At 42.6% G+C, this 14,266-nt stretch overlaps 2 protein-coding genes across 2 annotated transcripts; one reads left to right on the top strand and one right to left on the bottom strand.

Moving 5' to 3' along the window:
- Window positions 1-1,116: 1,116 nt before the first annotated feature.
- On the bottom strand, window positions 1,117-2,589 carry LOC124187018. The gene has a single exon (XM_046579259.1). The coding sequence runs from the start codon at window positions 2,587-2,589 to the stop codon at window positions 1,117-1,119; it is 1,473 nt and encodes a 490-aa protein (XP_046435215.1).
- Window positions 2,590-3,861: 1,272 nt separating this feature from the next.
- On the top strand, window positions 3,862-5,334 carry LOC124187017. Its single transcript, XM_046579258.1, has one exon. It carries the CDS (start codon window positions 3,862-3,864, stop codon window positions 5,332-5,334), a length of 1,473 nt encoding a protein of 490 aa, XP_046435214.1.
- The last annotated feature ends 8,932 nt before the right edge of the window (window positions 5,335-14,266 follow it).

Here is a 14,266-nt window from a genome sequence, read left to right as displayed (position 1 = left end):
AAACTGTTGATTTTCAATTAATTCAAATGGCACAAATGACCAAAGATTTGTCATACTCCGACATATACATATAGTGCTACACCAATCCTCTTACGATACTTTGAATGCTAATTCAAATCAGCGATGATTATCACAATTGATTAGTATACTAACAAGATTTTTCGATTTGTTCTAACTTTTCTGTATTCCCCATCACCACAATGATAAAAATTCTGGAAAAATTTAAGAATCATACTACAAAAATATGAACGGCTTGAAAAGAGGACAGATGGATATTCGATTAGAATTTGAAGCAAGCATGAAATTTTCCTCAAACACTGCAGCCTATAGCATAATCTTGCACGATCGCATTGTCGAGAACAGTCCGATTAGTGGCATGGTTGAGAAATCAGTATAAGTCAATTTTGGGATAAGATGTTCAATTATTATTGTGCGAATAAAGAAAATATGTGTAATAATATTTCCTCAATTCAAAATAAAATGATCTATTACCATCATTATGTATAAGCTGAAAACAGAATGTAATTACTAATAAATAGATAACATTTATGAATAATAAATTTTCTCGGGAACTTGGACAGAATTGATCAGATTCAATTTATCAAAATTTGCAACGTTTCGTTGGTTTTATTTATTTTCCAACTTCATCAGGCAAGCTGTAACAGATGTACATAAACTTTAAAATTAAGTTGCATAAAACAATAGACATGATACATGTAAGTTACAAATTCAGAAATAATAAACTAAACAAAATTGCAAAATATTTACTTTTGAGGTTAAATCGTCGTTAAAATCCTCTGGTCCATAACATCCAGTCAAAATTATGTTTAAATAAGACTAGACAGATACATACATTTTTGTTTTTTTGATAAAATTATAAACTCATTGTGCCAATAAATTAATTTGAATAAAATAAAATGGACAAATATGATGATGGACAAATACACATGTCAAACGTAGTGACTCTTAAATCACAGACTGTACTGCTCTCACACAGTGTGATAGTACGTGTGGAGGTCGCATTATCTGTATTGTCAACATGACTCTGTTGTCCATGACTAGTACTGTTTATATTGTGCGCGAAAGTTCAACCTCTAAGTAAAATAAAAATATTTACTATGACTTCACTAAATCCTTGACCTCATTTATCAGGTCACTGTAAATTGTACTAAGATTTTGCGTGTCGGATCTAAAATTGACACAATTCATCGCCTTAATAAAAATCATTTCACTTAGGTTTCTCTTTATGTAATTTTTCTCCAGATCTAAAATCTCCACATCATCGAACTGAAAGTTATGACCATCTTCAACAAAGTGATGTTCCGCTAATGCTGTTTTGTTGTTTTTTGTGAACTTCTCAGGTCTGCAGTCAAGTTTGTGTTGTCTCACTCTGGCTTTTAATTTTTGCCTGGTTTGTCCAACGTACCATTTCCCACACGAGCACGGAATCCTGTATACTAGGCCAGATCTATCTTCTTTCTTCACTTTGTCTTTTAGCCGGGAAAATAGATCCTTAACCTTGAATACATTATAGAATACCAACTTGCAGTTGGTGTGCCTGAATAAAGATCCCAGTCTTGGTGACAAGCCTTTTATGTAGGGAAATCTGCTGAACGACCAATTCTTGTTGACATTGTTGCTCCTGATGTTGTTTTTAATCCTCTCGGACACAATTTTCTCACACTTGCTGATGACCTTGTTTGGATAATTGTTAGATGACAGTAATTTTCTAACCATGCGAATACTTTCCTTGGTCTTGTTCACATGACTCAAGCGCATGGCTCTGTTCAAAAACCCTTTTGCAACCCCCAATTTCTGGCTCAATGGATGATTGGAATTAAAATTCAAAATTCTTCCTGAGCTGTACGGTTTCTTGAACCAAGAAGTTATAAGATCACCATCTTCTGATCTTTCTATTAGTATGTCCAAAAAAGGCAACTTCCCGTTATTCTCAACTTCCAAGGTAAACTGGATGTCCTTGTCAACACTATTAAACACATCTAAGATGATGTCTACTTTATCCTTTGGAACTACTGCGAAGAGATCATCAACATACGACTTAATAATTGGAATTTCAAAGTCAAGGTGAGTCAACGCCATTGAAACAACATAATCTACTGCAATGATGGCAATTGAAGGACTTGCTGGACTCCCCATCGCACATCCTTCCTTCTGAAGGTAAAAATTGCCATCAAACACGAAATATCCCGAGTCGTAACAAAAATCAATAAGCTCTAGTAGAGTAGTCTGGTCCAATTGCACAAATTTCTGGATTTCATCCCACCGCTCAATGATGATTTTCCTTATTAAACTGTTATGAACATTGGTAAAAAGAGATACTACGTCCAGTGATATTAAAACATGGTCTTCGTTTGCCTTTTTCAGTTTGATTTGGTCTAAAAAATGAAATGAGTCTGTCACATTATATTTCAGACTCATTACGAACGGTAGCAGACTCTTGTGAACAAAATTGGCGATCTCATAACCTGGTGATCCTATGCTACTGACCACTGGTCTAAGTTTACACCCAGGTTTGTGGGTTTTCCTTAAGCCGTAAATTCTTGGTGCCAATGCACTGTAAGTTCGCATTAGTTTACCTTGGATGTTGTCAAGGATACCAATATCTACAAGCTTCTTTATTTAGCGGTTGCTTATGTTTTGTAGCTTTGACGTAGGATCTCTTTTGATCTTTTCATATGTTTTACGGTCGCCAACCAACTTATTCATTTCTGTGAGGTATTCTTCTTTGTACATGACCACTGTTGAATTACCTTTATCTGAGCGCATTACTAAGAGATCTTCATGTTGTTTAAAGAAATTTCTTGTGATTTTGATATTTTTTCAGACGCATAAGACAAGATTTCGATATAAGTACATATAAGTACATGTAAGATTAAAGATTTAACCCGTTGCCATAAGAAACTAGCCAACATGAGGAATAGACGGAATTTCTTACTCAGATGTCGAGCCAACAACTTAATTCCTCTACATATTTTTAATAAGGTGGACTACATTTACACCGTCTGTTTAGATGATCACCCGTTTGGAAGAGAAGTTAGTAACGTATTGTTGAGTACTAGAACCAAGCTACTAAATCTGGAAATCAAGATTACCTCGTGGAAGATTGACAATTTACTACGTACGATAGATAACCTCAAAAGAAACGTGGAGTCCCGTTTTCCATTAGTTTTATGGATGCAAACTTTGAACAAGCTCCATAATTACTACGAGAGCAATTTTAAGAAAATAAAAAAACAAAACATCAAAAAGTTTGGGAAGCTACAAGACAAGATGACTGACAATGTAGAACAAAAAGTTGGAAACAGAATTTATAATTTCACTGATTTAGTTTTACCATCAGAAGTCCAGAAGATCTTAGAGTTAGATTTTAACTATGGACTACCAACAACGAATATCAATCAACCGGTCGTTACAATTATTAAGGATCTGGAGGGATGTATCGACAAAGTGAAAGATGACGAGTTATCCAACGAGGGTTTGACGGAAGTGAAAAATAATCTGAGAGCAAGAGGTGTAAACATTGTGACAAATCACATTAAATATCAGCGTAGAAGTAACAGCAATCACAAGAAAAACTTCAACCTAGTTAAAAATATCAAAATCACAAGAAATTTCTTTAAACAACATGAAGATCTCTTAGTAATGCGCTCAGATAAAGGTAATTCAACAGTGGTCATGTACAAAGAAGAATACCTCACAGAAATGAATAAGTTGGTTGGCGACCGTAAAACATATGAAAAGATCAAAAGAGATCCTACGTCAAAGCTACAAAACATAAGCAACCGCTAAATAAAGAAGCTTGTAGATATTGGTATCCTTGACAACATCCAAGGTAAACTAATGCGAACTTACAGTGCATTGGCACCAAGAATTTACGGCTTAAGGAAAACCCACAAACCTGGGTGTAAACTTAGACCAGTGGTCAGTAGCATAGGATCACCAGGTTATGAGATCGCCAATTTTGTTCACAAGAGTCTGCTACCGTTCGTAATGAGTCTGAAATATAATGTGACAGACTCATTTCATTTTTTAGACCAAATCAAACTGAAAAAGGCAAACGAAGACCATGTTTTAATATCACTGGACGTAGTATCTCTTTTTACCAATGTTCATAACAGTTTAATAAGGAAAATCATCATTGAGCGGTGGGATGAAATCCAGAAATTTGTGCAATTGGACCAGACTACTCTACTAGAGCTTATTGATTTTTGTTACGACTCGGGATATTTCGTGTTTGATGGCAATTTTTACCTTCAGAAGGAAGGATGTGCGATGGGGAGTCCAGCAAGTCCTTCAATTGCCATCATTGCAGTAGATTATGTTGTTTCAATGGCGTTGACTCACCTTGACTTTGAAATTCCAATTATTAAGTCGTATGTTGATGATCTCTTCGCAGTAGTTCCAAAGGATAAAGTAGACATCATCTTAGATGTGTTTAATAGTGTTGACAAGGACATCCAGTTTACCTTGGAAGTTGAGAATAACGGGAAGTTGCCTTTTTTGGACATACTAATAGAAAGATCAGAAGATGGTGATCTTATAACTTCTTGGTTCAAGAAACCGTACAGCTCAGGAAGAATTTTGAATTTTAATTCCAATCATCCATTGAGCCAGAAATTGGGGGTTGCAAAAGGGTTTTTGAACAGAGCCATGCGCTTGAGTCATGTGAACAAGACCAAGGAAAGTATTCGCATGGTTAGAAAATTACTGTCATCTAACAATTATCCAAACAAGGTCATCAGCAAGTGTGAGAAAATTGTGTCCGAGAGGATTAAAAACAACATCAGGAGCAACAATGTCAACAAGAATTGGTCGTTCAGCAGATTTCCCTACATAAAAGGCTTGTCACCAAGACTGGGATCTTTATTCAGGCACACCAACTGCAAGTTGGTATTCTATAATGTATTCAAGGTTAAGGATCTATTTTCCCGGCTAAAAGACAAAGTGAAGAAAGAAGATAGATCTGGCCTAGTATACAGGATTCCGTGCTCGTGTGGGAAATGGTACGTTGGACAAACCAGGCAAAAATTAAAAGCCAGAGTGAGACAACACAAACTTGACTGCAGACCTGAGAAGTTCACAAAAAACAACAAAACAGCATTAGCGGAACATCACTTTGTTGAAGATGGTCATAACTTTCAGTTCGATGATGTGGAGATTTTAGATCTGGAGAAAAATTACATAAAGAGAAACCTAAGTGAAATGATTTTTATTAAGGCGATGAATTGTGTCAATTTTAGATCCGACACGCAAAATCTTAGTACAATTTACAGTGACCTGATAAATGAGGTCAAGGATTTAGTGAAGTCATAGTAAATATTTTTATTTTACTTAGAGGTTGAACTTTCGCGCACAATATAAACAGTACTAGTCATGGACAACAGAGTCATGTTGACAATACAGATAATGCGACCTCCACACGTACTATCACACTGTGTGAGAGCAGTACAGTCTGTGATTTAAGAGTCACTACGTTTGACATGTGTATTTGTCCATCATCATATTTGTCCATTTTATTTTATTCAAATTAATTTATTGGCACAATGAGTTTATAATTTTATCAAAAAAACAAAAATGTATGTATCTGTCTAGTCTTATTTAAACATAATTTTGACTGGATGTTATGGACCAGAGGATTTTAACGACGATTTAACCTCAAAAGTAAATATTTTGCAATTTTGTTTAGTTTATTATTTCTGAATTTGTAACTTACATGTATCATGTCTATTGTTTTATGCAACTTAATTTTAAAGTTTATGTACATCTGTTACAGCTTGCCTGATGAAGTTGGAAAATAAATAAAACCAACGAAACGTTGCAAATTTTGATAAATTGAATCTGATCAATTCTGTCCAAGTTCCCGAGAAAATTTATTATTCATTACATTTAACATGGATGAGAACCAAGATTTGGATAACATTCATCTTTTGAAGCGTTCTATTTCACCCAACCACATGATCAAAAAAATTAGCTATCTTGCGGCGAGCATCAGAAACATCACTGAGTCGATCGGTGGAACATCGATTGATCGATAATGCGGTGGGGCACCACATGTGACAAGCCTGCGACAACTCCCAGTAACACCAACTGTGGGTAAAAAATATGGTCCATCCAACGGTAAAAATTTGAAGTGTACACTTATCCAACGGCGAAAAAATTAAAACGGCTGCTCATCTGACAAAGCAACAAATTTCATTGTCGAACTGTCTGTCGGTAAAATAGAGCAAATGTACGAGTGTCACTATCTATGTTGACGCTCCAGTTGGTAATAATATCGCGGGTAAGGCTTACTGTAGCGGACACCCACCACCGGCAAGCCGGCGATAAATCATTAAAATATTTCCTTTTCTCCATTTCAGTCTTTCAACAACTATTGCCCTTTACAGTTAACTTTCGCGTGTCCAGGCCTCGCCGCGCTAGCCGAGGGCCAAGGGTTTGACCGCGCCGAGAGCTTCCCGACATGTGGCATTCATGGCGCGACGTGACCCTTGGCCTCGACTCGGGGGCGAGCCTGCATTTTTCCCCCCATCTGTAACCAGTCTTCGCCGTGCTCTTTGCGTATACGCATCTACCAACTAGCTTCGTCTTTTTCCCTGTTTTCGCATTTCTATTATACCATCCCATTCTTGTAACTCGATATCTCTAATAATAAACAGTTTGTCAATACCATATCGTTATTAACCATAATCTCTGGCGTCATCCGTTTCCTAATTTCCCGACAGCACCACAAATTGGTGACCCCGACGTGATCTGGCGCGATCCATACTCTTTCTCGTGTCAGGCTGTGTTAAATTTTTATTGTGAGTGCTAGGGTTAGTGAACTTTTTTTCGCTGCAAGCTTTGAGTGGTATTGGTGACTGGATGTAGACACCAGATCGTGTAAGATGCCGGCAGACGCTGTAACCGACGTGTGAGCTGCGCTAGACCGAGTTGCTGTGCGTATTTCACCGTTTTGGCCCGCAGACACGGAGATGTGGTTCACACAAGTCGAGAGCCAGTTCACGTTAGCGGGGGTGGTGGGAGACGAAACAAAATTTAGCTACGTCGCAGGCAACATAGACGCGAAATACGCCGCGGAAGTGCGGGACATTTTTTGGCGGCCGCCCGCGAGCGGCAAGTATGAAAAATTAAAAACGGAGCTAATCCGTCGTCTCAGCACGTCGCAGGAACAGAAGACGCGGCGATTACTCGAGCACGAGGAGATGGGTGACCGCAAGCCCTCGCAATTTCTACGGTATCGTCAGGCGCTAGCAGGCGTCGTTGTACCGGAGAGCCTCGTGCGCTCACTGTGGCTCGGCAGGCTACTCTAGTCGATGCAGGCTATCCTCGCTATGCAAACGACCGCGAACCTCGATACGGTTGCCGAGTTAGCCGATGCCATCGCCGACGCAACTCCGCGCCACCAGGTCGCTGAGTACGCGGGGAGTGCGGGTAGGCTCGAAGCCTTGATCGAGCAAGTAACGGCAAGCCTGGCTACCGTCGTGGTCATGCAGAAACAGCACCAGCAGGACATCGCGGCAACCCAGCGGAAGGTGAACGACTAGCCGAACCGATCACGCACACGTTCGCGGCAGCGTTCGCAGACCAGGGATCGTCAGCGTGACCGAAGTCGCAACGGTGAGTGTTGGTACCACGCGCAGTTCGGAGCCAACGCTTCAAAGTGCACAACACCGTGCACCTACCTGTCGGGAAACGCGACGGGGGGGGGGGGTCGTTAGAAGCCGTAAACGACCCCTGCCCAAAATCGCGCCGCTTATACGTAATAGATCGGGCAACAAAGACGCGATTTCTTGTAGACACCGGGGCCGATTTTTGCGTGTTTCCGCGAACTCAGGTACACGGCCCGCACGCCGAAACGTCCCACGAACCCTACGCAGCAAACGATACAGCGATCGCAACATACGAATTCGTCGTCACTGACGTCACGAAGCCGATTATCGGCGCGGAATTTTTCAGCCATTTCAGGCTACTCGTCGGCATTCGCAATCAACGGCTCGTAAACGGGGTCACTTCTTTTCAGACACCCGGCAAGATCGCGGAAGACGGTCCTAGTATCAAAGTCATTTCCGGAGAATCGCAATACCACGCACTCCTCGCTACGTTTCCGGAGATTACGCGGCCAGCGGGGGCACACGTTGAGCCTAAGCACTCAACCTGCCACCACATCCGCACGACGCCCGGACCTCCAGCGACCAGTAGACCACGCCGTTTGGCACCCGAAAAACTACAGCTCGCGAAGAGAGAATTTAGAAATCTTCTGCAACTAGGAGTCGCTCGCCCTTCGGAGAGCAGTTGGGCATCACCGCTGCACATGGTACTCAAGAAAGTTGACGACTGGCGACCTTGCGGAGATTACCGTGCTCTCAACGATCGGACCGTTCCGGATCGCTACCCGGTTCCGCACATCGAGGATTTCTCCCTGAGCCTCCAGGGGAACAACATATTCCCCACAATAGATCTAGTGAGAGCGTATAATCAAATCCCCGTAGTACAAGAAGACGTTCCGAAAACAGCTATCACGACTCCATTCGGCCCGTACGAATTCCCATTCATGTCGTTCGGCTTACGCAACGCAGCACAGACGTTTCAACGTTTCATGGACGAGGTACTCCGCGGCTTGGAATTTTGCCACGTGTACATCGACGATATCCTCGTAGCCTCATGCACAGAAGAGGAGCATCGGCAACATCTGGGGAAACTTTTCAGGCGGTTGAAAAGCTACGGAGTGCTGGTAAATCCACCAAAATGCATTTTCGGGGCAGTAAAAGTGAAATTCCCGAGCTATAGCGTGTCCGGCGAGGGCACTCGGCCGCTGGCGGAAAAGGTTAAAACCATACGCACCTATCCAAAGCTTGTAACTACAAAACAGCTACGACAATTCTTGGGTATGGTAAACTTCTATCGTCGTTTCATACCCAAGGCTGCATACCTGCAGGCACCCCTGAACGACCTTCTTCAGGGAAACACTAAGGGACGAACCCCGGTAAAGTACACCACGGAGGCTGAACAGGCTTTTGAAGCGTCAAAGGAAAGCCTAGTGCAAGCCACGTTGCTAGCTCATCCCGCAAGCGACGCCCAACTCGCAATCGTTTGCGACGCTTCAGGTTTCACCGTGGGAGCAGCACTACAGCAACGCGTCGAGGGAGATTGGCAACCATTGGGTTTCTTGTCGAAGAAGCTCAGCACAGCCGAGCAGAAGTACGGAGCGTACGACCGAGAGTTATCAGCCATCTATTCAGCTGTGAAGAACTTCCGGCATATGGTCGAAGGCAGAGAATTTGTGATTTTCACCGACCGTAAGCCGATCACATTCGCGTTCCGACAAAAGTCCGACAAGTGCTTACCACGCCAATTCAGACACCTGGATTTCATTGGGCAGTTTACCACGGACATTCGACATATTTCGCGGCAGGACAACGTTGTAGCCGATGCTTTGTCGAGGATCGACGAAGTAGCAACACCGATCGACTATAACGCGTTAGCGCGATCGCAGGAAGGAGACGACGAACTGCGGACGTACCTACGTGGAGAGTCTTCCTTGCAGCTCAGGCAGGTACAGATTCCGGGAACCGACGTAGCCGTCTACTGTAACGTTTCTACTCAAACGGGGCGTCCATTTGTGACAACGCCTTTCCGAAAAGCAGCTTTCAACGCCGTACATCACCTCTCGCACCCTGGAATCAAAGCAACGGTCAAGCTCGTGACGCAACGCTACGTCTGGCCGTTGATTAAGGCGGATTGCCGGCATTGGGCACACGGCTGCGTAGAATGCCAACGAGCAAAGGTTTCGCGACACACGTCCGCTCCGATCAGGAAATTTTCTACACCATCTACGAGATTCGAGCACATCCACATCGATCTGGTAGGTCCTCTGCCGATGTCGCAAGGGTTCAGGTACTGTCTCACCTGCGTGGACCGTTTTCACGCGCTGGCCTGAGGTATTTCCGGTCGAAGACATCAATGCTGCCACCGTCGCTCGTACCCTTTTCGTGGGTTGGATCGCACGGTTTGGCACCCCGCTGAGGGTGACGACTGATCAGGGCCGGTAATTCGAGTCGCAGCTGTTCAAACAACTAGCAGTTTTGGCAGGCGCGACCCACCTGAGGACAACCGCGTATCACCCAGCAGCCAACGGACTCGTGGAACGTTTCCACCGCCAGCTGAAAGCAGCAATTCGATGCCACACGACAGAGCGGTCTGATTACGTGATCTGATTCAGATCAAAATCAATGGGCTCCAAGATTTTAATGGCTTTTACTATTTTTTGAAACTCAAAGTTCAATATGCATAAGGGTTCGGTACATAATGAATTCCCAAGCAGCGTTCCGTGCCCCAAGATTTCAACAGTTTTTTTTTGTTCGAGTCCATGTTCGGATTTACTTTCATGGCATGGATTTACCTCCAATGGCAGTGACTTCTCGCTCAAATTTGAACCCTATCCGTGTAGTCGTTCATCAATTATTGAGGTCCCAAAGCTAGGGGCAGAGAGATGAAGAGGAAGAAGATTTTTTATTTCACATGAACTTTGACTGTTGATAACTTCAAAACTGGTTGACAGGTTTCAATCAAGTTTATAGTGTAAGATCAGATGCACAAGATCTTTAGGTTCTGTGAGTTTCGTTAGAAATCATTGACACGTTTCGAAAATATGACACCCCGATTTCGGGCTTTAGTTGGTCCGGGTGAAAATTCTCAGCAGTAGTCGCCGGCCTGCGGGTACTTGGCAGCGATTCTCTGCCGCGAAATTTGATAATTGACGTATTCGTTAATAAGTCTTATAACGTGACTTTCGTATATGAGGTAGACAACGTCGTAGACTTTCAAAATATTACGCTTTCTCCAGAATCGAACTCATGGATTTGAATTTTTTAATATCGTACTTTCTTGTCTACCAATCGATGAAAAATTCCGCCGATGACGCAGGAAGTCGGTGTCACCGTGAGTCGTCTAAACCTACAAAACGTGAGTTAATCATTCATGTTTATTGTTGTTAAGCAATAAGTAATCGCCATAACCGAAAACGAAGAGCAATAATATTCATCCGTTGAGCCCTTGCTGCAATGACAGGAATTCAGAATGAGAAATCAGAAATATGAGTGAGAAACAAGCTATACGATTGACGCAGATTTTCTTCGGCGTGTGGCGATTGATTGATTGTTATTGTTACTTGACTTTTTTTCATTGCATAATCAGATAACGTAAGACCTATGTCGTGATGAGTGTTGTTTATCAAACAACACTGACGTTATGAAGGAAATGAAGGATGATAATTGGCAAATATCGGTGAAATCTGTTACATTGTAATAGCGATCTGGAATTTATTAATTGCGTGGATTGTACGTTCCTTGTTCGAACACGTTTTTACACGATAGAATATTAGTTGCATAAAAATTACACATTGGAAGTTATGGCTCCGTCGTTAATTTTTCAAGACACCTGAAATATTTGAATTTGCAAATTCTGTAGAATCTTTCTCGCGAAATAATTGATATGAGTTTTGCATATCCTTCTTATGATCGGCTGTGTCCGATATACTTGGCTCAAGTTAGTAGTATAACAAGGGGGGTTCTGCGTAGAAACACCTTCTTCACTGACCAAGCCGACCAATCCGCCTATACATGCATCCCAGACGCAAACCCTTGAAAGTTACCCCCCACTCTCGTGAGATAAAACGTGCTCTGCCGACCGTTCGTCGGTAAGAAAATCTCCCAAATGACCATGATCGCCGGTGAAAAATCCCCCAAATGACCATCATTGTCGGTAAAAAATCCTCCAAATGACCATGATCGTTGGTCTAAAATGCCTGAAGTTGTCGTGGTGTTACCTCTTGTGGAATAAGTTGTGTTCTTTGTCGTTGGAGAAAATCATGCTCATCAAGCGGGATCGATAACTGCATTAATGAGCGCACTCCGTGAATCCTCAGGCGTTCGAGCGGACCCTGTGGATCCTTGGACGATCGACACCTTCTTTACCGACCAATCCGACCAATCCGCCTATACATGCATCCCGGACGCAAACCCTTGAAAGTGACCCCCGACTCTCGTAAGATAAAACGTGCTCTGCCGACCGTTCGGCGGTAAGAAAGCCTCCCAAATGACCATGATCGTCGGTAAAAAATCCCCCAAATGACCATAATTGTCGGTAAAAAATCCTCCAAATGACCACGATCGTCGGTGAAAAATGCCTGAAATTGCAGTGGTGTTACCCCTTGTGGGATAAGTTGTGTTCTTTGTTGTTGAAGAAAATCATGCTCATCAAGCGGGATCGATAACTGCATTACCGAGCGCACTCCGTAAATCCTCAGGCGTTCGAGCGGACCCCGTGGATCCTTGGACGATCGACCGGGCATCCTTGCGTGTGCCTGGTTTTGAGAGATTCCAGAATCTTCGAGAAGATTCTCACGGCCTTGAACGAATCTAGACTAACAAACAAATCGTCTGACGTGTTTCGACTCGACGGTGAGCAGCATGCGGTCAAAGGATTTCGGTGTGACGTTGAATTCTGAAAGGCCTGCTCTGGCCTTGAACGAATTTTAGACAAACAATTCTCGGAATCGTCTGACGAAAACAATACTCGGAATCGTCCGACGAGTTTCGACTCGACGGCGAGCGGTCTGCCGACAACGGATTGCGGTGCGACGTCGAATTCTGGAAGGTTCTGAAATTTGTATGCGGCTGCTTCGACCCTGAACAAATGTAGGCTGACAAACAATGCGTTTGACAAGTTTCGACTTGACGGCGAGCGGTCCGGGACCGTGAGAAAGAGGTTCTTTGACCCTGAAAGATTCTCGGAATCGTCCACAGAAAACAATACTCGGAATCGTCCGACGAGTTTCGACTCGAAGGCAAGCGGCCTGCGGACAACGGATTGCGGTGCGACGTTGAATTCTGGAAGGTTCTGATACAAACTCTTAACTAGTGGGATAGAGGTTCTGAATGAACGGTTGTTATTAACGATGCAGAATATTTGATTGAAAAAAAAAACTCAAGATTACAGTTGTCCATGAGATTCATAATGCTGATATATGAGTGTTCTTACTCAACGGTATCGTACCCATGCTTTAGGCAATACAAATAAATAACTGTTCGAGTAGATACTGATTGTCTTTTGTATTTGAATAAAAAATTTGGCAGTAACAATACGTTTTGAGCAGCACAGTTTGGACGTAATAAAGCGTGATGCGTACAGGTTGAATCCGTATACGACATTTTATTCAATTTCTGCAACGACGGACAACCCAAATCCATCAAATCAACGACTTCGACGTTTTCACCCCGACATTTTCTGCTGCCAACTTTTCTGCTCCAAACCTTTGACGTAAACTGTTGAAGCATCACGCAGCGACATACATTCGATGGTGAAGTCGAGCTTCTCGGAAGGTAAATTACCACCTTCTCAGGATAGTCCCTGATAATTCCGTGACAGCCATGAATTTTCGCTTTTGAATGGAGCGAGTAAATAATTCTAATCTTACGGAAGTTCAAAGAGAAAAATTGACGGGTTGGTATCTTCGTCGAGTGACACGACTGCCAACTCTTTTGGTGTAGAACCGGGACCCGGTCTTCTGAATCCTTGTACGTCGACTATGAACTCCATCGTGAGAAATACTAAATCGATTGTCACAGCGTTCAAGGTTTTTATACTAATTTCCTCACCCCACCTCTAAGCGGGTTATATTCAATTATACGATCATATGGAATCAAGCAGTAGGCAGATGTACCAGTAGGAAAGCTGTTTTTGGCCTCAAATTTGATACGAATATCTACTGGTCCAGATTTCAGAGCCTCGTTTTGTTTCAAACAGTCGATGAAAATCAAAGGTTCGTACTGTAAAAATTCGCACTTCGTCAACAGAGGCTCGGGTTCTTTGCCGTAATAGGTGGCTTAAAAGTTTGCGTACATCTTGTACAGTGATGCAAAGCGATTGTGACTCATGTCCAAGTTCAGGTTACCGTACGGATAATACTTGGAATTCAAGAAGAGCTTGATGTTAGTAATGTTACAGTGATCAAGATGACTGGCATTTTTGCCGGCTCTGTTTTTTCGATTCGTTTGAAAACCGAGCATGACAAGTCGCAGTTTTTCCAAATGGGTGGACGTTTTCACTGTCCGAAAGTGTTTCGTGGTTTCCGGTAGCAAAGGATATTCGTACAACTCCCAACTGCGGAAGATCATGGAGACTGGTGTATCTTTTTCAATGAAATTTAACAGTGCGATTTTTCGTTGATCCGAGAGCTTCACATAGG

The sequence above is a fragment of the Neodiprion fabricii genome, chromosome 7 (assembly GCF_021155785.1).
Source record: "Neodiprion fabricii isolate iyNeoFabr1 chromosome 7, iyNeoFabr1.1, whole genome shotgun sequence".
NCBI lineage: Eukaryota > Metazoa > Arthropoda > Insecta > Hymenoptera > Diprionidae > Neodiprion > Neodiprion fabricii.
This window is presented reverse-complemented; position numbering and strand designations above follow the sequence as displayed.